Source organism: Copidosoma floridanum, unplaced genomic scaffold, assembly GCF_036245765.1.
Source record: "Copidosoma floridanum isolate Cflo_tuat_1 unplaced genomic scaffold, Cflo_Japanese_pri ptg000021l, whole genome shotgun sequence".
Classification (NCBI taxonomy): Eukaryota; Metazoa; Arthropoda; class Insecta; order Hymenoptera; family Encyrtidae; genus Copidosoma; species Copidosoma floridanum.
This window is the reverse complement of record NW_028321898.1, coordinates 21,794,384-21,822,196: the sequence shown is the minus strand read 5'-3', so window position 1 is coordinate 21,822,196 and position 27,813 is coordinate 21,794,384. Positions and strand designations below refer to the sequence as shown.

The window sequence follows — 27,813 nt, the reverse complement described above, 5'->3', positions numbered from 1 at the left end:
CTAACATCAAGTTAATAAAAAAAAAAAAAAAAAAAAAAAAAAAAAAAAAAGGTATCGGATCCTTCGGCCTCTCTGTTTGCACGATAAAAGAACTGTTTTCCCGATTGAATCATCCGGTTCAGAACGCAAACGGCTCACCTCTAACTGAGCAAAAACCAAAGTCGTTCCAAACGTGTCTCAGGATGATCGGTGAAAGAAAGAAAAAAAAAAAAAAAGCCAAGCCACTTAAGTGCGCTCGTCTTCAGTCTCCTCCTGGGATATGATGCTAGACCGATTGGAGCTGACGTCGAGGTCCATGGCGAAAGGCCTCGTGCCTTCGTTGCTCCCGGTAGTAACGGTCAAGTGGTGCTGGCCGCTGGGCGTGCCCGTGTAATCCGCGCTCAAGCTGCCCTCGAGCGAGCTGTTGTCACTGGAAGTACAGAAACAGATTTCTACTGGATCACCAAAGGTTCGTGCCCCCAGCTTCGAACCCCCCCCCCCCCATTTAAAAAAAAATGAACCCACAATGGGCTTAAGTGAAACTTGGCAAGGGACCTTTTCCATTTTTCAGTTAGAACATCTTTTTGTACTAATGTTGGCGTCCGTTTAACTGTATTTACGTATAACAAGTATATGTTCGAGAAATGATGTCTGACTGACTATGATCTTTTGATGAAAGAAGAAATGCCAATGACAATTGTTTTTTTCTCTCCAACTATATAGTCAATGTACTCGTTTGGATGAAAAGAAGCTCATGCAACTACGGCTTTTTCACAGCCATTACAGTCTGCTTATTATTATTTATTATTTTTTTTTTTATTTGCTGTGATGCTATACACTAAGATGAATGACAATGATTCTTGGTTCTAATGAGAAAAATTACTTTATGTAGATTACTTACAACACAGAGATGAGGTTCTCCTTTAGTTACGTGTATACGCAACGGGACAAAGCTACGACGCTGTAAGTGCTCTATCTCTTTTTTTTGCAAACTGTTTCCGATTATTATTATTATTGAAATGTTTTTTTTTCCATCACAAAGGTATACACAATCACAGTCAAGAATTTTTTTTCAACTTTTCTGTCCAACGGTTCTATCTCGGAGCGTCCATTGTTTTTTTTCTTTTTTATCAACATTTTTGTTTTTGTTATCACGTTATTGGAACATCCCTCAAGTTTTATTGCCAAATTCACTTTGGATTGCAAATGGTATAGGTACATCATATCTTACAAAAAATATATATTTCAAAATGTTTATACTTGGTTTTTTGGATGCAATGCATGCGATACATATCCTTGTTACTTTTACGACTCTCTAGTTTTCCATGCAACATAAAAAATTTACTGATTATTTCATCGTAATAACTAGTTAAAGTACCCACACGTTTGTGTACGTGCGCTTACTTTTAACAAAAAAGCTAATAATTGTATTAATAATTTTTGGTGATTAGTCACAAAAGCATCGATGCATTGTTTACTTTGAGTGAATTATCTATTTTCTTTCAAGCTTTCGTGTGTATCTCTATGTCTACGGTATTGATTTTTTTGCAGTTGCTTTACTTTTGAAGTAATAATGTATAAAACTAAAATATCAACTTCGATAACAAAAATTTTCATTATTTTACCTAAAAAGGTTGGAGTAAGTATGTATAATTAAAATACAATATACTTGAGGAATTTATACAAGGCTCTGGAAAAAATGTACACAATAATATAAAACACGAAAATTCTGTACATTACATCGAAAAATTAAAAATAGTTTTGTTTATTTGCGTGGGTCAAATGGCAAACAGACGGGTTTTTAATCCAGTGTTATCGATCTTGACCTTAATCCACGTATCATACGATATTCACTATAATAAATGTGTTGAATTAAAAAAATTTTCAAGTCCATCTACACTTATGATAGATAAATTAAAGTTTGACTAAAATAAATTCATTATTCATTTTTTAACGGTACATTTACGTTTTCGTTATTCGCACAGATTCAAATAAAAGATGTCTATTAGAATAATGATTTAAAAAATTACAATAATCTGATTGGTGTACATTATGTCACCTGCAAGGTCCATCTAGGTGCGTAACTTTTTTTTCGTTGATTCTGTTTTTTTGGGAACAATAACCGAAATAAATATTATTTAAAACGAATATTACTTTTAATTTTAATAATTTCAATTTAAAATCATCTAAAATTCTTTTGTACAATATAGAGGTAGCAATGTTAAAAACAATGTATTAATTTTTATTGTTGACAGTTACCAGCGTGAGTAGTTATTCATAAAAAGTAGGATGAAAAAAAGTTAATACCCCACAGCAATATAAATTTATCAAGATCACAAGTTTGATTATAAAAAAATATAAATAAACTCGAAACGTGATGATATACGTATATCAAAGTAAGATATTAATCGTAGGTATGTGTGTATGTGCGCATGTGTAGAGGCACTAATAAAAATATAATAGAAATAATAATAATAAAAAAAAAACAAATGTATTACACACGGCTAGACAATCAATAAAATATACACAATAGCCGTACACACAATGTGTGTGTGTGTAATATAATTAAATATGTATAGGTAATAATCAGGGACGGCAATTCATCAATGGTACGCCGATGGTACGAAATATTATATGTTTTGATTAGTTTTGAAAAGTCTCTTTTGTTTTTGTACAAGTCACTACTTGCCATCCCTGGGTATACTTATATACACATTGTACAACAATGTTAATCAACAATGTCGAATGGTAATAGTTCGTCAGTGAAAAATGGGCAAGATCCGTGCGGGCTTGGTTACCTGACGATGCTGGACCTGTCGCCGTTCGTGTTGCTGACAGCCCCGGCGCCGTTACACGCCCCGCCACTACCACTACTACCGTTATCCTCCGCAGCCGGAAGGTCGGCGCGACGACTACCCTGTACAGAACACGGCGACGAGGAAGACGACGTCCCCGGCGGATGATGGTGGTGGTGGTGGTGGTGATTCCTCGACGAGGCGCGCCTCGACTCCTCGTGGCACTCGCACCAACACTCCTCCGGCTGCACGTAGCTGTACTGGCTACTCCCCTGTTTTCCCCACCAAACGAAAAACACAAGAAATAAATATAACGCAGCAATCGAGAATTAAAATGCATTTAAGTGGGTGTCCATACCACGATACCCGCAGCACCGGGTGGCAGGTGGGCGTGCTTCGAGTCGTCCTCGAGCCTGGGTATGGTCTGTATGCGCTTGGGCGCTTTGCGCTTCTCCGGTATCTCCTCGAAGTTGATCCAATTGGTCGGCCTGGCTTGTTGCATGTGTCGCGGGTGGGTCAGGACGGTGGTCGGTGCTCTGGGAGGCAGTGGTGGAGGGGGGCTGGGCGACATGGTCTGGTTGCCGGACTTGCTGGCCGGCACGCGGCCGGCGAACTCGGTGAAGGTGTTGTGGGTCGACGGCCGGTGGGGCGACTTTAGCTTGAAGCTGTCCTCGCGGGGCAGGGAGATCCGCATTTTACTCTGGAGCCGTCGTTGCTGGCGCTGCTGGCCCTCGGGCGCGTGCTGGATGTACTCGTCCAGCAGCTGGGGGTTGATGGGCGTCGTCGAGCGCGGCCTGTCGATGGACGTCGTCCTGACAAACCCCCCCACCCGATGGTTAAACACCGCTCGATCGTGAGTTGCTGGGCACGAACAATTTTACCGGAGCAAAGTGTGCGTAACCACTTTTTAATCGTCTACTTCTCATGGGAAACTAATACAAGGGTGATCTGAGTTGGTCACCCGGTGTGTGTGTGTGTGTGTGTGTGTGGAAGTATGTATTTTTACATTATCATGTTTATCAACTAACTCAAGTAATTATAATCCAAATGAGCTGATGTTTTGTTCGTAACTTCAAGTTGGATGTATAACCGGATGGTTCAAAATTTACCAAGTTTCGTCGGAAGGAGAAATTTTGACGGCATTTTCAGTACAGCTTTTTTGGACTAAAGAACCAGTTTTTCAGGTGTAACTTCTTTTACATATATTTCACACATCTGCGATCAAAGACGCAGTTGTATATCTTGTTGAACCACAACTTTTTTGTATTATACGTTTTGAAAAAACGTTTGTTGTCTGTTACAAAAATAAATTCAAATTCTACAACAAAACGTTAAATACAAGAAAAGTAGAGCTCATCAAAATAAAACTTTTTTGTAACGTAAATTTTTTCTCCCAAAGTACCTTCTTAACGAATCGCCAAAAAATCATTTTACGTCATGTAATGTTTGTGCATTATATTCTTGGACAAAATGTGTCACACGGAAATTATAGATCTTGTAAAAATACATTTTTTTTGTATTGACCAATTTCTTAATATCGAAAAACGCTTTAAAATGGGTGAAAAAGCGTTTGTTATTTCCCATTCTGTGTAAGAATATTGATACTAATACTCAGTTGGATATGGTAACAGATTGATATCAAAATTGAATTCTGTTGTCTGAAAAACACTTTTTGCTCTGGCTGTAGATTGGTGCAAGACGCAACGTTTTGCACGAATTCAGCCGCTCGTTAGTGAAAAACAAAAAAAAAAAAAAAAAAAATGTAACCTCATGCCCTCGTGGAGCCTCTGCTTGATGGGCAGTATGGGGATGGCGACGCTCTTCTCCATGGGCAGGGTCGTGGGCACGTAAGGCAGGTCCTCCTCGAAGCTCTCCTCGTAGCAGAGGCCCTTCCTCTCGTCGGGCAGCTCCTCGACCCCCTTCTTCGCCTTGTTCCTGATAAAGTCGATCTCCGAGTCCCGCTCCGACTCGGAGCTGTTGTTCCTGTCGAGGTCCGACACGACGCTCGGCGCCTTCGCCAACCCCGCGTCCGGCACCCCAAGATCCACCCCCGTCGCTACCACACCAGTGCTCGTCGTCGTCGTCGTCACCGTCGTCACCGTCGTGGCCAGTGCCATGGACGGCGGTCGCGAGGACACTTTCCCGTTCATCCCAACGGTCTTTGGCTGTTGGGTCGGGGGCAGGGGTGGCGGCTCCGTCGGGGCGGACAAGGGCCGGGAGCTACGGGACTTGCGCTTGGGCTTGGGGACCTCGGGCCTACGGCCGATCGAGTCCCTCGACGAGCTCGTCGACAGCCGGTGCTCGCCTCGCGCTGCGATCTCCTCGTGCGTCTCTGTCGACGATTGCCTGGGGGCAAACGGTTCAACCACGTCACCCACCATTATACCTTACCCTAGAACTGAATCTACGAGACGGTCCCTCGCTGTTCAACCACCTGTTCTGATGAAGAAACTGTAGTATACTTGACTTAAATCTATGTAACTTTTCTATTTGCGACAAGAGTGCGTGGGATACCGGATTTCTTTTTTTCAATTTCAACACAAATTGTTATCTCAAGCGTATTTACATTTTGCACAGTTGTAGCTGCTTATACTATTGTGTACTAACTTTATCACAACTACTTGCTTATATACTAAAACGTACATTGCAAAACAATCCCTCCAAGTCATTCAAGTGGTTGTTGCCCCCTGGCTCTTATACTGTACCACTCGAGATGGCCAATCGTATATGTATTTCGCTAGTATGGAAGTCGAAGGAAAAAAGACAAAGTGATTCGTCGTCCGAGTTCTCGTGATTCCACGCGCGAAAACTTTTTCCCGCCTTTCATGATGATCGCGAGAAAGTCTCTCTGAAGACAATGGAGAGGCTTCCCCAAGCGCGCGCCCAAACTTTTATATTAGCTTCTCTCAAACTGGACCCGCGTCCCCCATGAAATCGTGTTTATTCGCGCGTGACGAGTGCTTTTATCCGGCGACCGTTGAATGGAAATGCTCACCCAACAACCGCGGAGTCCCTCCTGTCGGTAGGGGCGATCCTCGAGTCCCTCGACTCGCTCTTGCAGATGTGCGAGTCCCTGGACAGGCTCTCGGGCATCTTGGTGCTGTCGCCCGACGACGACGAGATCCTCACGCCTTCGCGCCTCCTCTCGCTCCTTCTCTGAAACCCCACAGCCAGAGGTCACCACCCCTCGTCCGACCAAACCTCGGCTTGTTCTACTTGGGAGCGAAAAAAAAAAAAAAAAAAAAATCCCCCCTACCGTCCTTCGATGGTGCTCGATGGTGGCGTCGGTGCAAACGATGTTCACCGAGGTCTGCATGGGGCTGGACGCGTCGAACGAGTCCTCGCGGCCCTTGCCCGGGCTCTCGAGCTGCGGAGTTGGCGTCGGCGTTACCGCCAAGCTCTCGCTCTCCGGCTCCTCCGGCTGGTTCCGGAACTCGTCGTTCTCGCCGTACAGGCTTATGAATATCACGTCCTCCTTTTGGCCCTTGCGACTCGGCTGGAAAACAACAATCCCTATAGATCATGCACCAAGAATGCGTTGCAGATGAAATTGCATTGGAACCAATTAGTCTCGATGGTCATTCAAATGTTCGTTAAATTTATACGGAAATAACTTCTCAGGCTTATGTGTATATTATGTTACGTTATATATTTTATTTCATTTCATATTATTTTGCATTATTTTAATTCAAACTCACAAAAAAAAAATAATAATGAGTATGAACCGCAAATGTATACTGTAAAATCCAAGTGTGTTGAAGTACACAAATTTCCGTTTTTATAAAATGCATTATAGTATAGTCTTGTTAAACGTTTCAAAAAAAAACTGAATCGATGCTTTAGAAACTGTTGCACCTATTCTATTAAACTAAAATATTTGATTCGTTAACGATTGATATGAGAAGGCTGTAGAGAGTAAACCATTCCTGTCGCGAACCTTACACATTTGTGGGCGAGTTAAATCAGTGACGGACAAGTTTTTTTATTCCACACCATTCCTACATTGATTTTTCTCATTCAAATATGTCCAGTTAAGTGAAATTAGTTAACCACTTTGGTGCACCATAGCTTTGGTTGTCCTTAAAATTATCATCCACACCACCACAATATATTTTATGAAAAATAAAAATTTCAACTACACTTACACACCTTCAACGTGGACTTTAACACACTTGGATTTACAGTGTAGTAGTTAGTCAATCATGTACCATAATATGTACTGGGTAGGTAATAATAATAAGTAAAAAAAAATAAAATAAAACGAGTATACGTGTACGTACAGTCTGGTGCATCTGGTAGCTGTAGTCGGCGTGTCCAATGCTGTCGAGGGCCGCGTGAGCCTCGGCGTCGAGCTGGTCCGTCAAGCTGATGTCGCAGCCGCTCTTTTTGCGCTCGCGCTTCCTGAAGAGGCTCAGGGTCGAGGAAAACATACCCCCGGAGCCGGACCTCCTACCACCCGGGGACTTTTCACCCGAGCCCGGGCGCTCGCGGCTCTTGGAACGACTCCGCAGGCTCTCGGCAGTGTCCTTGAGTTTGCTCGCGAGACTCGTGCGCCTCGAGCACGTCGTCGTCGGCGACTCCTGGCTCTGGATGCTCGCCGCGTCACCTCGACCCTTTTTTTCAATTTCAATCTCGTTAGGATCATCTGTTGTTTTTTTTTCACCCAAGCTCGCGTGTTTCCAGGGGAAGAATTCAAGTGGAGCGTAAATTTCAAAAGTTAACCGGTTGATCCGGCAAACTGATTGCAAATTCAAATCGGGCAATGAGTCGAAACTTGTGTGTTGGCGAAGCTTTAATCGCGGAATCGATCTTTGGACGGCGAAAAGTCTCTTTTACGGTCTGGTCTCGTAATTGCTCAATTGCCATCGATCGGCGCTAACAATATGTACGTTGTGTATACGTGTGGGTGCCACGTGCAGCTAAACTTACGTCTAAAATGATTATGCTAAAGAGGCATTTGCATGATACGACCACTACCGGTGTGTTTGAAATTTATGATGCGCCAACGTCACGTTAACTATGAAAGTGAAATGTTTAATGGTAAGTACATTGGCCTATGAAAAATAATTATACGTTGATCAACACGTGAAATGTGGGGTGTGTTGTGCACGCTACAAGTACCTACATGTGTGTATTCTACGTGTTTGCCAGATTTTTTTTAGAAATTTTAAAAAGTGGGCAATTCGAGCTGATTGCTGATGAATTCTTCCCCCGAAACTTGTCAGTCGCAATCGTGTGTTTAAATTTTCACTCCATACAAACTTTTGCGTAAAATTTGATACGCGAGTAGATTGAAAATTTAAACACTTTTTTTTTTTACTTCTATGCACACATTTACTAAAACACATTACCATCGACACTTTAACACAAATTGTACACAATAATGCTGTGCGTGGTGAGAGCATTTTGATTAGTCCTTACGTAATCAAAGGTATCAAGCGATATTTTCGAGGTATTATTTGGAATCATCACGTTTTGTTGTGTCGAACGTTTTAAATAATGATAGCAGAGTGTTTTCGCTTAAAAAAAAATTCACCCATTTTTCGTTTTAAAATCACAAATGTTAAGTAATACACACCAACGGTTATTGAATTAATACTGGCAGTTTAAGAAAAATTGAGCTGTGTCCTATATGCAACGATTTCGTAAAGTTGATTTATCTCCAAGTTAACGGAAAATCATTAGACACATCTAAAACTGTTTTCAACGATATAAAAGTTGATGTAATTCCAACAGTGTTCCTTGACAAGCAAAAAATGATTGTGAATGTCGTGAACAATGATTTTTTTTTTTTTTCCATCGTGGGCTACACAATTAATACTTAGGAAAATGTATATACTTAATTTTGAAGTTTCAAGCGGGTTACCCTTCACTCAAAAGAGTACTTCAACGACGGGAAACAAATCCTTCCCAAATTTCGGCGGTCGAAACGTGCTCGAAAGAATTAACGTTTATTGTAACGACATTCCTGCGGTGTAGCTTGAAATTATCAACATTAATGTAAAATTGCACCCTTTAATTTGGTCAAAGTTTGCTTCGAGTACTCGAGCGAGACACTCTCCTATTATAGCTGATGAAAAAAGTTTTCGATGGCTGGGTGAGAGCGTTCAACTTGTACACCTGATAAGCAAGCGAATTTGAACATCTTACCTTATGAAATCAAATTTAAACTTTTATTTTTGGGGGTTTTCTACTTTTTATATCATTTATTTAATTAAATTGACATGGTTACATTGTTTCGTGTTTATTTAAGAGATTAGTTATTTCATACATTGTCATCGAAATAGTTGGTGGTTTTGATCGAGCACAAAATATAAACAACCAAAGCAATTCGGCACCCTAAACGTTTAATTGACAACTAATGCAAAGTTATTATCCATACATAAATCTGTTGACATTAAACCTTGACACCTGTTTTTTTCGTAATATAAATTTAAAAATATTTTTTACATTTTTTATAAAAAATATCGTGAAATATTTGTATCGTAACGATTGTAATCCAATAACAAAATACCAATTTAAAATATAATAAAAAAATATATTAAGAATGTTTTAATGAAATAAAAACGTTATTTTAAAAATACGAATAGTGGTCATCGACATTTAAATGCCTTAAACGTACGAAAAAAAAAAAAATCAATTGAAAAATTAGGCCAACACACTTTTAACTATTCTTGTATCTATTATTCATTGTATGAGCTTATAGCTGATTCGCCTTGTAGTTTTTACATATTAATGGAAAAAAATTATTAATTTCCACGCACCCTCTATATTATGAAAATGGAATAAATTCAAAACATTTTAAAAATAATTTTCAATTTGAATAACCACGTTGCTTGCAAAAAAAAAAATACTATTAATATATATTCTCTTTCAGCATTGATAAATCTACCTTTACAATCATGCGTGGTGATGTAACTATTTTCGCTCGAAAAAATTACATGGGTTTTTCACTGAAAAAAAAAAAAAAACTACTACTTTCTGCACACGTCTACTCCACCACGTGTTATAAATATTTAAAACTCCACTCGATCTCTATAAGTACAAGTCTACAAAGCGCCACGCTATTTTTGAAAGAAATCAAAAACCTTGTGTTACTTTTTCGACAGGTTTAATCACCGTTAACCAAAATATATACTTCTCAAATTCCCTCAATTGGCATGGGAGTATAAAAATAAATACTCAATCATTGATGTACGAATAAATATTTCAGGTTGCAAAGTTCCAACAGCCGAAATGGTATACCACAGTAGCGACTCGTACATTGCGACGAAACGCGGCCACAGAGTGAAAAACAAGGTATACATAGTAATATAAAACGTATGTATGTATGTATCGTGGCATCTATACCTTGAAGAGGGAAGCAAAGCTACTCTTGCGCGAGACGGAAGACGGACTCGGTGTCCTGGAGCCCTCGAGGTCGCGTATTTTCTGGTGCCTCTGGAGCTTGGGGGTGGTGTCGAGGCCGGACCCGCCGGCCGCTGCAGCCGCACTCCCCGGCCTCGAAGACGCGCTCGAGCTCGGGCTACGCTTGCGACGCTCGTTCAAGTCCAGCGTCGCGGGCTTCTGCACGTCCCCGAACTTTGGCGTCGAGCCCTCCTCCCCGTCCTTCGGCAACTTTATTACCGGCACCTGTGGGCATCGAGACACGCATTTTACGACAGAAAAACAAAAAAAAACTAAGTTTCGTCAATTCAAAGATTCATTCGAACAAAATAAATAACTGTTGTTTAATCACTCGAACACTCGTAAGGGTAAGCGAGGGTATTGTTGCGGTTGCTCCAGTTCTTATTGCGGAACTCTTAAATAAAGCACTTATTTTGATGAATTTAAACACTTGAAATCAGTAAATTAAGTTGTGTGGAGTATCTAGTTCATCGAACTTTAGTTCCAAAATAACGTTTAAAACTTTACGTTTGCATTACAAAGTATATCACAAATGATTTCTTAGATAAACGTTTAAAGCTCGACATTAAAAAAAAAAAAAAAAACCCACAATAATACTCTCATTTACCCCCACGTTATACAAATAAATCAATTTGATTCAAATTGATGTACCATTAGATTTTCGAATGAATGTGAATAAATATTTCTTGTTTGCACTCAAATTGCGGTAAATTGTATACGATTCCTGTTGTAATGTTAGCGAGGCAAAGACAATCCAACGTTGTCCCGGTGAAAACGAGAATTTCGTACTCATCAAGTACTTGGGTCAATTAATTATTTGTCCTTCGACCACCCCTTTTGTGAAGTTACAGCCCAAATAAACGCGCGTTTGGATCGACAAAATTAATTTTCTTTTTTTTTCAACTCATATATAGCGGTACAAGACTTCAGTCCCGAGACGCAGCCCTTTTTTTCCGGCTCACCTCGATGTTGACCCGCTTGAGGACCCTCTTGGTGATCTCGACCTCGCGCTTGAAGGCCTCCTTGCGCTCCTCCCGGCCCCGCCTCCTGGGCATGTCCAGCGGGTCGGGCTTGATGTTACCCCCGACAATGGGCACGCGCACGCTCTCGGGTATGAGGGCCCGGGTCGAGTCCTCCTCGCGCTCCAGCAGAACCCTCGCCAGGTCGTCCGTCTCCAGCTTGGAGGATTCGATGAGGGTCGCATCCAGCGCCGACACGCTCCCGCAAAACGACGTCTCGAGCAAACACTTGTGCGGACTCGGCGACCTGCCCACCACCAAGTATATGACAATAGAGGCTCATTGGTATATACCAGTGTATAGGGAGAGGAGGACGCGTATATACCTGGAGGACGTGGCCGAGACGGCGGAGAGGCCGCCCGCCGAGACGCCCGAGCCCTGGCTACCGACCGATGAAAGCCTCGAGGTGCGGCCGCTTATGTTGAGCAGTATGATCTCGCTGCAGTTGCTGTCCTTCCTCTCGCGCTCCGACTGCTGGAGCCTTATGCTCACCCCGTACTCGGACTGGGTTCCGTCGTGGAGGTCCCTGTGGGCCCGCCTCCTCGGTTTCTTGGACTCGCGGCGTAGGTCCTGCTCGTGCACGGGGTCGTGGAGGTCGAGCTCCTCGGTGGAGGAGCGCAGGTCGGCCGCGTCCTCCTTGTAGCCCAACTGGAGCTTGCAGCCCTCGGGGGGGCCGTTACCGGCGAGGAGCTCCTTCTCGGGGGTCGACTCCCGGGAGTTGCTGTCCTCCTCGTGGTGGGACGAGCTGCTCGCGCGGCTAATGTCGATCCGCGGTGTGCTCGGGGTTTTGAGCGAACCCGCCGGGGTGGCCACCTCGAGGATACCCGGCATCCGGGACACCGGCTCGCCGCCCTGCCAATGCGTGTGTCATGTACGTTTAGGGGGAACAGAGTGACTCTGGCACGTACGCTTTTTTTTTTTTTTTTATATACATCAAGGTGTAATTTATACGTGTTGACGTCCGCGTGACGATGATAATTATAGCGCGAAAACGGTATACGCGACGAATCAAGGATTTTCCATCCCGTCGCGCAATCCCAAGGGTATCAAGTGTATAGGCGAGTCTTTATCCTCGTGTCGTTACGTTATTATTTCGTCGTCCGATGAGAAATCACTTGTTATTGCGGATGTTTGACAGTATATTTTATATATATGTACGCGTGATTGTAAAAACTGACTGAATCTCCGTAAAGGCCGATTCGTGCTCTTCGGTGAGAAAAGTTTTTAGAGGAAAAAGAGTGTAACTGCAGTTGAAAAGCCAACTTGAAAAAAACAATTTTGTCGCTGAGCCGTTACTTTTGCTTTTACTGTCTGATTTTGCAAGAGCGAGAGGTAATACCCGAAACGACTTTGTCAATCACGTAAGTGGGGCGCACCATGAATCCCGTGTCGTAGCAGGGTAGGAAAAAAAAAAAAAACTTCGTATAGGTAACAAATGTGTTATATATTTATATATCTGGTTCACGGAGCTTGGGACGAAAAAAAAGGGAGCTGATGGGGTGGGGAAAAAAAAAAAAGAAAAAATGGGGGAGCGGAGAATGAAAGGTGTACGAGATGGACTCACGTTCTCATCGGAGAGGTCCTCGAACGATGCGATCGGCGCCGGTCCAAGCTTCCTCCGATGAGCGCTCGGGAAGCCCGAAGCCATTTTGCCCGCCTCTGCTGCTCTGGCTCTGCCTACTGCCGCTCCTCCTTCTTCTTCTTCTTCTTCTTCTTCTCCTTACCTTGGCTACGGAAGGGAAAACCAGTGTGAGATACTGCTACTTTTGGTACACTTTTTTCGGGGGGGAAGAGGGAAGAAACCGTGTCATTCCTTTCATTTATTTTCCCTTCTTGCCGAGGGGGAAAGTGGTATAGATTGAAATACAGGGCCTACAGGAAGAATGAACGTTTATTTCCCGTCCTCGAGAGGAGCTGGAAAAAGTAGCGAGACCAAATGTTCGTATCGAGCTTTTCCCTGATGTCAACTCTCTCGAAAATGCAAAGACTCTCCGGCGTAAACTCGAAATCAATACACGCGCGCGGGTTTTACTTGAAAAATGTGTGCCGAGGTAGTAGTTGCAGCTGGTGGTGGCGAGATGTAGATCGATCGTCGAAAACTGCCGACGCTCGCGAAAACGCTCCGAAGGCCGAGTGGGAAAACCACCCTCGAGATGGCAATTTTCGGATGTACCGTCGCATTGCACTGAGCATGTTTTATATTTGTGAGTCGCCAAAGGGCCGTGGCTGTTCATTTTGAGGACTACCCGCACTCCATTAGACCTGCCGCGAGTGACTAATTGTCCAAAACTCCGGGGAAGTTTTCTTTTCTTGAAAAATTCTTCTCGCGAAAGTTGGTCCTTTTTCTCTTCCTTGGCTCTTCGCTCGAGAACCGGCCAAGTCAAACAGAGGAACCTTTTGTTTTAAAATCCCATCGATTTTTTACTGTGGAGAGTCGCGAGTGAAAAAAGAAAAAAAAAAAAAAAATGCACTCCCTCGTTTCGTTGGCAGAGTCGCCATTCATAGGCTTCGTAATCCAATATGACGTTATTTTTTGAAAAAGAAAATGAAAATTACCCCGTAAGGATGAAATAATTAGGTTCATTCGGACCGTCGATATTTTTTTTATTGGTTGCCTGTACCGAGACAAAATCACGTCCTCCAACTCCAATGTACAAGCAAATCAGAGATAGAATCATGACATTTTCTTTTTTTTGTTCACCAACGTGGAAAAAAAAAAAACAAGTGTACATGATCCACCAACGGCAAAGTCTCGTAATCACTGTAACTGAGGTACGCGTCATCACTCGTTTACAAACTAGGTCATTTTGCACCAGCGAGCCATACAGTATATTATATACATACCAGCCATCGGCGCGTGTCACACGGCAGCGCGAAAGGAAAAAACCATTGATTATATATAATGTACGCCATACAACCGCTAATCCATCCGATCGCTCTTCGATGTACGTTGTATACACACGTGTGTACAGGTATACTTATACGACACGCGCAATAATTAACGTGCATCGTGTCGCGAAGGCCGGAGCGTTTAGCTGCTCGTTTGTAACGGTCGCACCTTCTCCATCATCTCCCCCCCCCCTTTGGGGAAAAACGATCGGATTTTCCCCATATTTTCCTCCCTCGCGTCATACATACTGTCATCACCCCTCGCTCACTCGATGGTATAACATATTACCTTCCCCTTTAGGCTTTTCGATTTATCAGCAGAGCATGTATATAGGTATTAATCCAAGGGTTACATTTTTCACGCGCACTCGAGCTTCTTTTTTTCCCCCCCGGTTTTGCATCTGTAAATATTTTTTCCCCGAACACGGAGAGTATTTGCCGATTCGATGTGTTTTCAGGGGCAATATAGGCTGTACGCCAAAATGCGGCCGGTCACGTGACCCGCTCTTGAAATCAATAGCCGCGCAAACACGCGTGTGCTATGGCTGATGCACATTGTAAAGCTCTCGTGTGTTTGTGGAAGAGGGAGAACAGGGGGGGGTAGTGAAGTTTTCCAAATTACCCGATCTCGGTGATTTTCGTTGTTGCTCATCGAGGGAGAAGTTACATATATCATTCACCGCACGAGGATAAAGAAATCGCCACGAATTTCGCAAAACTCCTACCGAAAAAAGAATAGAAATTCCACAGAGCCGGAGTAAAGTAATCCGTGCGCGCGGGTGTATTGAACCAGTTCCCGTGTGTATGTGCCTTATTTCTCCCTCGCTGGGCCAACAAAGTTCTTTCCTTTTCTCCCCTCCCGAGGAACTGCTAACTTCGTTTTTAATTATGTTAATTGGAAAGTTTTTAACCATCCCCCCAGAGAGAGAGGGATGGGCGTGTATTTAATTAACGTCACTTTTCGCGCCGCCGGCAAAAATATTAAACAGCGACGGGGGTCGCTGGGGAGGGAAAGAAAGGACATAGTGTCGCTCTATGGCTTCAATTCGCGTCTTTTAAAGTTATAAGGAGTTTGAGTTACATCGGAGTTTGATTTTTGCGCCGCGGCTCGGTCGACCAAAGAGGCATTCGTAAGTGCAGAGGGAGGAGGTGGAGGAGAAGAAAAAAATTGAGACGTTCAAAGGGGGGGAGCCGAGTATGTTAGCCCTGAAAATCCATTCGAGGGGGGAGGAAAGCGTCAAAGGAGCCACCTTGAAAATCCGGAGAGCTTCCGCGCGCTTATCTTCACTCGCTCACCTAGTGACCTTAAAACCAGCGGCATCTCTGCAAATTCGATTTTCCAATTAGCTGTACCTATACGATTGTATGTAAAAATAAAGGCGAGAGAGGACTCGGCGGGGCTCGAATATTTTTTTCATAAACGAGATGGATTATTAATTTATCTCCCACTGAATAAAACAACGATGCACAAAAAGCTCCTTGCGAGCGCGGTTACTTTTCCGTTCCTTTTTTTCGCTTTTTTGGCACAAATGACGTTGTTAATTTAATCGAAAAGGTGATGAAAATCGTCACATTAACCAGACACAAGCACTTTAATAGAGTTTCGTCTGAAATTACATGCTAATGGCTCTCCCCCTCCCCCGCGCTATTAATTATACACCTACTCGCAACAACAACAACAACCACCCCACCGCGGTACATCCCGGGCTAATTAACGTCAATTAAGTACATTAAGGAGCCACGCGCGCGTAGCAGAGCTCGACCCGAAACATTTACGTCGGGTGTATGCCGTTTCACGCGTGGCTCGAAAAATACCGCAAGTTTTGTTTCGTTGCGGTGGAAAGCTTTTCCTTTTCTCTACCACAGTTGATTAATCAAAGTAACCCCCCTTACATAAGTACGCGTAATGGTATTTTTGAAAAAACTTTGGGGTAGTAAGAGAGTAGATTCCAGATCCAAGTATGACATAAGCGTATTTTGTGTTTGTTTTTGGATCAGCAGATAATTAAGTTCCGTGTACGTTACGGCTAAGGGAGATAAAATGTAGGTCAAGCCCCACTCGGCTGCGGGCCTGAATCGCTGCATGATAGCCGAGTTATTTTTTAATTCCCATCCCTCCCGCCCATGCATGCGAACCCTCTGGCCATCGCCTCGTTGCTGGTGCGCGTAACTACTTATTTCACGAGCCCGTGGAGAGAAAATCACGTATTCGCTCCGTGCAACACTTTGAAACAGCGCCACCAACGGGAAAAATTGTTCATACGTATACTCATTAAAGCACATGTACTTCTTTTCAGCACAAAGCAGTGAAATAATTACTGTTGGCTCGAAACCTATTAACAACACTTAAAAAAACTCAACTTAGTTGTAAGAGGTCCGTTAATGCCGTTAATTACCCATGCAGGTGGCACTGTTTCAGATTGCTGCACGGAGCGAATTTACGTTTCTAGGGGACTATATGACTATTGGGATGAGACTTTGGTTGCGATGGGAATTTTTGGTAAGACGAGTGACAACATTCTCGTAGGGGTGCATGACGTTTACCACAAAAAAAAAAAAAAAAAAAAAAAAAAGTACTCCTGTACAGTAATTGTACTTTATGCCATTACGTGTATACGAGCTCAAAGTCCTCTTACTTAGTTTATACTCGATGTTGACAGAGATTAGTAGATGGTAGTTGTATCAAGTATACACGTGGACGGATTGTATGGATGAAACCCTTACCCACACAAATGTACACACATATATCGAACGTATATAGGTAAAAGAAACACAGGTAACAAAATATGCATGTACGTAAGTACTAGTACGACGTTCGAGTGATAAATTTCCAGGGGCCAGCAGCCAAATGGGTATACATGCAATGGCCTCTGGGATACAGCATATATATACACCACCACGATGGCATCAAAGTGTCATCGGCACTGCAGCAGCAGAGCAAACCTGATTTCTTTGTAGTATGCGTATATACACACACCCAACCACGTCATACACGTATACGTGTACAAATGAACCGCAATGCCTACACAGAGGCTTTTGTGAAATAAGGGAGTATAGGCTTTAGAGCAGCTCCCGCGTTCGTGTGCGTATATATGCCTACGAGGGAGGAGGAAAAGGAGAGTGGAAAACCAGGCATTCCTGGGTACGTGTGTGTTTGCATTTGTCGTGCGCGTAGATGGTCTTGCGAAAATGGATTTTGCAAAATCCCTCGGTAAGTACATGTATGTAAGCACACGTGCAGACACGCGACAATCTCGTCTTTGACAATTGCGTGGCGTGTGTTTTTTCCTTCGATTATGAGCCGAGGATGCGGCGTGCTTTTTTAGCGCGCGATGAATATATTTCACCACGGCTGTGACCAAAGCACACGTCTCGCGCGAACTTGGAAGCCAAGGGCCCCCTTTTACTTTTCATCACCCGTATACAATCGAGTTTTAACTTCTGGGAGCGATGGGCCACTCTCTCCAATAACGAGAAACGAGTAAACAATCGAGTATATGTATATAAATTGGACGGGTGGCTAATGCGTGTGGGGAGGCACAAAGTGTCACGTCTACCGGTCGGTACAACGAAATCGGTCGATCGAGCACTTGGTACACCGCAACGGTATACACGACAAGGGTTGAGGGGGTGCGTTATTACATTATCATCGGTACACTCGGTGAAATCCCATCAACGCCTTGAAAGCATCCCATACGTAATCCCCCACAACTCGATTACCTCCACGGCGCGGCATGTGTGTAGGTCCTTTTTCTTTCTTTTCTCCTCTTACTTCTACACGTGACGCCAGAGAAGTTCGAGGAAGTGGGAAAATCGACCTCCATCGCGATCTACACGGTCAGTCATCCCCCTCCGACTTTACGATCATGAAAAATGTACAAGCTCATCCCTCGAAACGGTATACAAGAATGGACGGCCTTTTGAAGTATCGAAGGTCTTACATCCGATCTCCTAAGGGTCTTTTACCCGGTGAAGGGCTCGATCATACACGCGACGCGATCGCCTGTTTGTTAAAAATAGCCGCGTCTTGCTCCTCTTGGCGTGTACTTGGTTCGTCGAACGGCACCCAACGCCCTTTGCTCGGAGCGCGAGCTTTTTCGTTCCGGACCACAGAGTACATCCGAGCTCGTTCGACTCGGGGCCCTTTCATCTCTTGCACAAAAGACCTTTATACATAGTGTCCAATAGTGGGCGCACGAAGTATTACATTACTTTCGCCATAAACAAACGACTGCAGATAGAGTTTACAACGCGTATAAGTACATATACGTATCGGAAAGAGCTTGCACCGCGGGCTAATAAGTCATTTCTATTAATAGGGTATAGGTGAGATAACATGTATAGTGGAGCGTCGTACATGCAGCCGAGGCATGACTTGAATATTTTAGCTGGCCAGTGGTGAGATCGATTATTTTCACGGGGCAATGTGCTCCTTCGCTCAATAAAAAATGTGGACTTGAACTGTTTGCGCCGAGACGGCTGTGCTTGGTTTCGTTGACATTTACAGCTTTTGAACAATAATACAACTACAGTTGAGGTTTTGCAAAAAAACGTGCATGTGTCGATGACGATGCGCGGCTTTCTCATCATTATATTGTTAAAAATAGTGGTAAAAATATCCTTGAAGAACTCAATGTAACTGGTTTATGTTTCATCAATTAGTATTTAACGTCATACGAGTATATTTTCAACCGGCACTGTTTAGTGGCTCTGGAACTTTTTGTGGTGTAGCACAAGTTTCGAACCACTCGCATTCTCATGTACGAGCCGTGATTTTTCACCGATTGCACCACGGAAATTGACAATTGCGCGTTCCTAAAAAAACCCCCATAGCAGTATAAAAAGCATTGTCTTGAGAAGCAAAAAACTCCTTCGTAAGTAAATTCGCAAAGATGTAGTTGCGGTTAATGTCCAAAGCAAAAGAAAAAGAGCAGCCAAAAATAAGCTGCTCGAGATAAAGTAACGGAAGAAGAAGAGAAAAAACACGATGAATCAAAGCTGCGTGGGTGTGATTGAATCCACATGTCCATACACGCGTCTGTCGAAAGAAAAGGCTCGTCGTGTACCAAAAGCGCATCTGCTTCGAAACGAAAGGGGGAAAAAAAAGAAGAAATCGCCGGTGTAAGCCGGAAGGGTGAGCGAATTTCCGCTCCGACGGGTATACACGCGGCGCGACGTCGGATCGATTTATGCCCGTTTAAAACATGCCGCTCGTTAACCTGACCCCCCCGCCCTTTCCTCGAAGCTGAGAGACATCGTAGCTCGTTGTTCCGTGACTTTTTTTTTTTTGTTTGTTCCCGGCTGTAAGCTCTTCTTTCTGGGGCTGTGCTGGTCATTAGCATTGTCGGAGAGGCGGGGTTTTTTTTTTGCCCTTTTTGCTGCTGTACAATATACATGCGAGGCTTTTAGGTGACGCCTTCCCTTTTTCTTTCTTTTTTTTTTCAACCAATGCACCGAATATTATTCAACAGAAATGGTAGATACACACTGACGCTTTGCGTAATCACCGCGGCACAAACACATCAGTCAGACAGCACCGCCGAAAACGCATATATATCTAGACAACTCCGCAACTCGACGTGCAATTACGTGCTCGACTTTGACGCGCGACGATAACTTCGAGACTAAACTTGGCATCGGAGTTGTTGCGGAGGCAAACTCTCTGATTCTCACAAATAAGCGCTACCCAACTGTGCAGGTGTTAAAATTAAGCCGGCAGAGTAAAAACAACAAAATGAAATCCTCGGCAACGCAAGTCTTTGGAAGCAGAAATGTTTTCTCGGATGCTTGTACGTATACGTACACGCGCAAAAGAGCTTAGAAAATAATCGAGTGATATCCTCCTCCTCCTCCTTGAAAAACGCTCTCAAACAATTTAAGCTCGCCAAAGTGCTTTCACACCCACACTCGCGCTTGCGAGTGTACACGTGCGTATCGACGTGTACATGCGTACATATTATGTATACTTGCGGTGGCGTAGCGAGAAAAGGAAAAGAAATAGCGAGGGCCCGGTTAGCAACTACTTTTCATAATCCAGCGTAAAACTGCGTGTATATGGGGAAGCAAAAGAGGTTGGCGTTTTGCAGGAAGCTCTTCTTTTCCTTCCCTTTTTTTTCTCGTCTTCGCGGCAAACAGACCGAGCTTTGAGTTACGCGGCTCCACCCGAGGATGGAAGAGTCAAAGGATGCGTCGGGGAAGAGCTTGTCTCCTTTTTGCCGTGTATATGCGGTCGTTTATACATGGTATATACCGACCTTTGCGGGGAATAAGGGAAAATTTATTAGCACGAAATGAAAACTCATCCGTTGATTGCTCCAGTGGTAATAAATATATGTACCTTGTAAGTGCATATTTTCGAGAGCAAAGAATAACAATGCTTTTGAAGGTGAGCCGAGGGAGGACTAATTACCGCATGCACCGGACCATCAATTGCAGAGGGAGCACTTTTGGCCATCAGCCTTTGATCGATTGGGTGCTGATGGTGCCGATTTGTCCTTTTTTAAAGAAAGATTTCACGTAACCAATTACTTATATTTACAGTTTTCGTAGTACTTTAGTAAAAAAAAAAAAGGAGCTTTTTTTATCCAGCGTATAAAGACGTTTACCGGTGAAATCTGGAACAACGAGGGATACCTATATACTTATTTTAAATTTAAATTCTCCGCTCCTCGGGGCTATTAAAACTAAACCACTCGAGGCGCTTTCGGAATACGTAATATGTATCGCCTAACAGGTACACCTATGCATATATACACATATAGACACAGGTTGGAAATCGTGTTTTAGGTGACGTACTCGGGATTTTGTGCACCGATGCTTATACAGTGTGGAAAAATCGGGTCACCTAACGAACTTTGGGACGAACGCGGGAGAAGCAAAACTTTTCGTCCGATTGAATTCCAACGCGTGTCGGCCAAACGGAAATGAATAGTTGGGGAGAGAAAATTCTAATTGGCATCGAACGAGTCCACCTGCGTCACATGCGTACTCGTATCAGAAGATCAAAGAGGCGTCTTCGGAGATACGCGTGATTGCGCAACGGAGGAAAGAGTTGCAGGAAAATTCACGTGCACGCGAGAGATAAGGAAAAAAAAAAAAAAAAAGCTTGGTGGATACACGCAAAGAGAGAGAGGAATGGCACTCGAGTTATGTATACGTACGTGTGTTTTTTGCTCTGGTACGCACAACGTCGGCGTCTGGTCTCGGCTAAATTTACCAGCGCAATCTTGCCCAACCCCCCTCCCTTCCGCGTACACGACTCTTGAACCTGTATCGTTTAAGTGACTCCTTTTTTTTCACTCGGTTCTTTTATAGAACGTAAAAATATACAAGCCCAGTTGGTGAGGCAGTCAAAGTCACGGGGCGCCCGTTTGGCACTCGGTGCGAGGTCGTATAATCCAACCTGTAAACGGTTGCCGATCTGCCCCTTTGCGTGCATTTGTGTGTGTTTACAAAGTATCCCGTGATTTTTGTTGTACACTGAGAGAATATAATAATAAAAGTTACAGAGAAATTCCGGCAAAAATTACCATTTTGCACCGTAAATCGGATATGCAAGTTGGCAAAAAAGGAAAACATGATTATTTGAACAGATAAAATTATAGTTTAAACAGTTAGAATTATGGTTAGAACAGTAAAAATTTCTATCAAGGGAAAGTAAAATTTATTAAAAGATCCTTTTAAGGTTTACTGTTTCAACTATAATTTTAATCGTTAAAACAACAATTTTTCTAATTAAAAATTGTAACTTTCTCCGTTTTTTCCAGCTTACATTCGATTTATTGTGCGGAATGGTCATTTTTTCTGGAATTTCTCTATAGTTTTTTTTATTTTCATCTTTCGGTGTACAAAAAAATTGTTACTTGCTATTGAATTGTATCACAGTACAGATGATTGTCGTCAGTTAAGATTAACTTTCATTTTTCGTTGCACTTCAAAACTCGTCATGCTACGCGAGTATAATAAAAGCGGCCCACGTCCCAGATCTCTCTGCGCCCCTTGAGTTGTTTAAAAAAATCACGCAGTGCTATTTTTACCGAACAATTACGTGTGATTTCTCGAGGACAGGAGCGACATTTACTCTTCCGCGGAATAAGGCCAAACGGTTGGGCAAATCGTGAAATTCAAATAAAAAGAAAAAAAAAAAAAAAAAAAAACGTTTCGTAAATACTTTGAGAAATCAAGTTTGCAGGCCTACCACGTGTGTTAACGACGAAATAATTCTTACAAGCACGTAAAAATTCATTAGCAAGAAACGATACGTATATCGGTGTTTATTTTTTTTCTCGGGTTTCCAACTCCGTAAAGTTCGGGCAGCACCGAGTGAGGGACCAACGCTTCTGGGTCGCCGATTTATCCCAGCACTTTATGCTCATCGATACGCGTCCTACTCCTCCTTGCCAAAGCTCGCCTCTTTTTTTCTCCCTTCATACTTCCTCGCTCGCATGCGAAAGTTGAAGGTACTTTTTGACGGTTATACGTATATAGATACACGCATATATACATAGTAGCAGGTGTTGACTTTTCAAATGTTCATATCTCTCTGTTGTACAGCAGTAAACGTGCTTGAGATTCGGAGCAACCACCGCGACAGCTTATACGAATTACGTACCAGTGCTGGTGAGGGATTTCTAAAAACCCGTCTTTTTTCCGGACGAGGAAGAAAAAAAGAGTATTTGAGACTCGAGTTGGTTTAGTTAACGACACAATGTGCGATTATATTCGACTAACAAGAAAAAAAAAAAAAAAAAAAAAAAAAAAAAAAAAACATGTGGCTGTAAGGTCGCACGTGAGCGCTCGAGCGTCTCCATTCATGAGCCCCGATTCGAGGCGCCCTTGTTCCGAGGAAACATAAACTGGCTCCAAAGTTATTTTTAAACTCGCAAACTTGCAAAAAGTAACGCTTGATACGCGGCATCGAAGGTACTTTGAGCAATACGTCGGAACGGCCCTAACGACTCCTTGAAAACTTTCGTTTTGGAAATCGATATCGCGAGTCGCTGGCGATCAAAAAAAGAGTTTTCCCGCGGATCTTTAACATTTTATCCCTCAAACGATTTATGAGCGGATGGATTGCAAAGAAAAACCAAAATCAAAGTCCAAAAGTCAAACGCGGCGCGTATAAGCTGAACACACGCGAACGGTGACTCTGCGTAAACTCCATACACGACCTACTGGCGCACGGAAGTGCACCTGCGTGTATACGTAACTTCTCGTATACTCGTGTGCAATGACGTGCTGGAAATCGCGTCAGTTTCATTACCGTATAATCAAATGTACCGAGGGATGAGGGAGACATACGGGGAGTATGATCATCTCTGCATATGAAAGTAGGTCGGCGGGGAGCTGGCAATGACACGATACGACAATGGAAAAACAAGCGATCGTCGTCCTCATGATGTGCGCATTTTTAAGCCAACAAGTTACCTCGAACGAGTAAACCCACGTGTTGATGCTCGCAAAGGTACTTCCCTCCTCTCCATCACTTAGAAATCAAAATATGTTGGGGGGGGGGAGTGTCGGGGTATTTGCCCAAATCAATCTGCATTAGATGACACTCCTACAGTTAATAACCGCTATACTGTCACGAGAGGGAGAAAAAAAAAAAGAGTAGCGAATATCATACATCGTCGCTTGAAAGTGCACGTGTTAGAGCTCGGAGAAGCGCGCGATGAATCGATAAAACTCGTGTGTACAGAGAGGCCTGCCGAAAATACACCCATGTGTATACATGTTCAATCGGGTCACGGAAATCAAATCCAGGTGTATTGTGCGCAAGGGAGAGCAACCTCTATACGTATAAACTATACGTATATATATATAGTGTTTTATCTGAATAATGCAGGCGCACGCGGACAAAAGTTTATATGTACACGCGTACAACAATCGCACGGTGAGTGTGTCGATGAACTCTCGCTCCGCTTGCACCGAGCTCGGACTGTAACGCGGAGCTGGGGTGTAAGTATAGACTTTTCCAAAACTTGGGATGGAGAGCTACATTGGAGCCAAAGTGTAGCCAACGGATGAGGATACATGTACAACTGAAAGGGAGATGGGTAATTTTTGTAAATCTGCAACTCGCCGCGAAAGAAAGAGAGAAATGGAATCGGATAAGCCCGGCCCCGAAACTTTTGGGCTTTGCTCGATATCGCGTTGGACTCTTCTGAAATATGTTTCATCTCCTCTTTTTTTTTAGGTGTACCCTAGTCGAGATGGATGTGGAAATTGTTCGCAGCAACGGAGGGAAAAACAAATTGATTCCCGGTATAGATAATATATGTTCTCGCGACGGAGATCCACTCGTCAACCGAAAGAGAAATGAATAAGGTCCATTGTGTCCGCGGATGTATGGAAGAGGCGCGGAAAAGGCGATGGACTACTCTTCCCGTGTTTACTTATATTTCCCTCTTATGTGCACCCAAAGAGCTCGTTTGAAAATCGAAACCGGAAATACAAGCAACCCGGCCTCGGAGTAAACCCTGACAAAACATTTTCCAAACCAAACGGGGGGGGGGGGGGCGATCCATCGATCAGACCGATCGAAATTAGGTGGCACACGTATGTACGTATACATATATACATGTATATGTATAAAAGGGAGCACGGGCTATAACTGCTGTCCTACAAGCTGAATGAATGGCTCGACCTGATTTCTCTCTCGAGCGCCCGAGTAAACAAGAGCAAAGCTCTTTCTCCTCCCTCCGATCAATTCCAACTCCTCAACTTTTCTAGCCTTTGCAACTTTTCGTTGAAGAAAGTAAGAAAAAAAAAAAGAAAAAAAAAAAAAAGATGTATGCCAAAATCACGCACACCCCCCAACTATGGTGCACGAGCCATTGGTAGTAAATGCCGGAAAAGGAGAGTTGCAGTGAGTTTAACAGTCTATTACAGCTGCATATAGGCTCACCAGAGGCGTCCAGCCGCCTCCACCGTGTCATACAGTACCTACGGCGGCAGCCAGTATATATAGCGCGCATCGAGCAGTCGATCGATCCGAGAAGCCAGCGCGCGCTAACTACATACCATACACGTACAATATATACACACGAAGCACACGCCGTGTACACTGGCACTAGCTGTACACACACGTGGAACCCCGTGCGCCCTCCACTCTGCCACCCCTCCCCCCCCCTTTCGTCGCTATATGTGTGTGTGTGTACACACACGGTGTTTCCCGCGCCCTCAGGGGTGGATACGTATAACGTGTGTACACACAGGGTGCACGTTACATAGGGTGTGTGTGTATATATGTATACGTATAAGTCGAGAGCCAAGCCTAACCAACGCCAGTCGACCTCGCCCGGCCGAGGGTGGCTGGCCCGCACGCGGCTCACCCTCTTCTTACTCTACCTACTGGCATTCTCGGCTCCTCCTCTCTTTCTTCCGGAGAGAATTTACGGGGCTGGTTGCCGTGTGCGGAGGGGGACTATGACCGTCGGTGACGGGGGGGAGGGGCGCTCTCGTGCTTCAAGGGATGCAAGGCTCGAGAAGGGATGAAAACGAGGAAAACGAGTAATAGTTGGAAGAAGAGCAAAAAATTCGTGCGAGCGTTTGTTGGGCTATGAGAGAGAAAGAGAGAGCTTTGGTGGAGCGAATTCGGATGAGGAGGGTTGGTTTACTCAAAGAAAAAGGACCGATGAAAAGTACTTCAAATGCAATCGCGAGGTTTTTCAAACTCTGTGCACACGGGTGTGCGAGAGGGAGGCAAAGTTTTAGTCAGGGAGAGGGGCCCCCCCCCCGAAAGTAGGTACAAAACGACCTTAACCTTCCGTACGAGAGCACATATTATCCCCACGCCAGAAAGAGAGAGAGATATATGTACTTAGCTCTGATGGTCGCCCGCGACGTCGAGAGAATAGGGCTAAGACCCCCTCGTTAAACAAATCCATGTACCAACACACAGAGAGAGAGAGAGAGAGAGGAGGGAGGAAATGGTAGACGCGAGAGAGCGCGAGCTGTTTTTACACCCCTCCCTACCTCTCGGCGTCCCCCGTTTCGTCTATCTGGCACACGCGTTTCGAAATGACGAGTACGGCGTGTATCATACGTCATGCATCTTGACTCTGTGCACGAGAGAACACGAAGGGGGAGGCGTGAGTACGCGGGTATAGATAGGTACGCGTGATGTTTGTTGTTGTCCAGCAAGGGTCGGCGATGCACGGTATATGAGTGGGCACCAAAGGGGGATGCAACCTTTCTACATGTGTGCCACGATCCCTTTTGCCACTTGACACGCTCGCGTGGTGACTGAAAGAAAAAAAGCACTCGTTCCGTCGATGCTGCCCCACCGAGAAGCCCTCGAGTTTTGGCAAATCTACTCTCTTGCTGGGCGATAATTTCACGTGGAATGCAAGAGCAGTGCTCAGAAAAAAGTAGCCACGCGGAGAGCGGCCGACTTTGTGAAAAAAAAAAAAAAATAGTAAGCTCCGATAAAGTATAAATGTTATTACGAATTTTGTGGGCAATTAATTTCAACGAGCAGACATCGCCGTTTTCCCAGGCAGACGGTGAGTCGAACCAGCCATGCCTTACCACGCACAGTTCCGTACACGAAGCCCACAAAGTCCGTGTATATACCAACTGAACTATTTGTACTCGGCACTCGGAGGAGAAACAAATAGCACGTACAGGAGGGTCCCAGGGGGTGAGAGGACGACCAAGCGGAACTTACGTGGCGGGTCAGCTCCCCGTCGGCTCCATGACCTACGGCAACCGTACCACCACCACCACCACCACTATATCACTATACAAACAACAACGGCACTATCCCGTCTATTGGCCCGAGCCATTGGAAGCGTCGGAGCTCAACTGCTGCACAGCCGAGCGGGACGGTCCCATGGTCCCGTGGCTCTAGATGGGCCCAAAAAAAAGCTCTGCGCTCCCAACCACGTGACACGTACAGCGGGTCGAAGGTACGGCGAGGACTACCAAGTGCCAGACTCCGTGGCTAAACGCATTGCGCGGAGAAGCTCCGTACGGAGGCAGAGCGCCGAGCCGACTGACGGAGCTTGCGAGCGCCACGGGAAGCTTATATGGACTGAGCCGCGCGCGCCTGCGCCTCCGAGTTACATGCACGTATGCCGAGAGCTTTGACGATAGGCGGGGAGCTCTTATCGTGACAGAGTAAGAGGAAATTCAGAGGCGTGGGGTCTTCAAGGGAATTACGCTGCCGTTGTTCAATGGACACCCTATTTTTCCGAGCTTGTGAGGGTCGGGGCATTTTTGAACGTCGTTTACCAGTATAGCCAGTGTGATTAGGTTTTCGGGGAGCCAAGCGTATTCATTTGTCGAAGAAGAGGTGGATACGGATCGGGGGACTGTAGGTGATGCTCGTGTGGATTTAAAAAAAGACAAGGGAAATATTGATAAGTATATGAATATGTATATACATACGCCTCTGTATGAGCCCCCACTTTGGCAGACGCGGGCCTTTTGTTTTGCATTCAACAATGGAAGGGCGAGAGACGCGACGGACGCAAAGTAGGTCGGACGAAAAAGCGCGGGACGCGTGAGCTTCCAAGCGGAGCTTTTCTCCCATTCTTTTGTGATGTACCACCGACGTCGGATCGATTTTTTTTGTTTTGCGCAGATTTGCCTAAACGATCCACCGAGGACAAGAAAATCGGGTACCAAATGACTATGCCAGGCAAGCCTCGCCCCCATAACAATTGAGAACTCGAGGGTTGGGGATCCAAACTCCCGAGGCACGAAAACAGTGATCGGCC

The 27,813-nt window shown here is 44.3% G+C and overlaps 1 protein-coding gene across 1 annotated transcript; it reads right to left on the bottom strand.

The window, feature by feature from the left end:
• Positions 1-61: 61 nt before the first annotated feature.
• On the bottom strand, positions 62-27,001 carry LOC106641749 (uncharacterized). The gene is made up of 12 exons (XM_089594789.1): positions 26,760-27,001; positions 12,765-12,929; positions 11,526-12,052; positions 11,144-11,447; positions 10,125-10,406; positions 7,055-7,387; positions 6,031-6,270; positions 5,770-5,930; positions 4,542-5,120; positions 3,158-3,586; positions 2,778-3,041; positions 62-409 (listed from the first exon to the last, which is right to left on the bottom strand). Exons 2-12 carry the CDS (start codon positions 12,846-12,848, stop codon positions 226-228), a joined length of 3,387 nt encoding a protein of 1,128 aa, XP_089450915.1. The 5' UTR covers positions 12,849-12,929; positions 26,760-27,001; the 3' UTR covers positions 62-225.
• Positions 27,002-27,813: the final 812 nt, after the last annotated feature.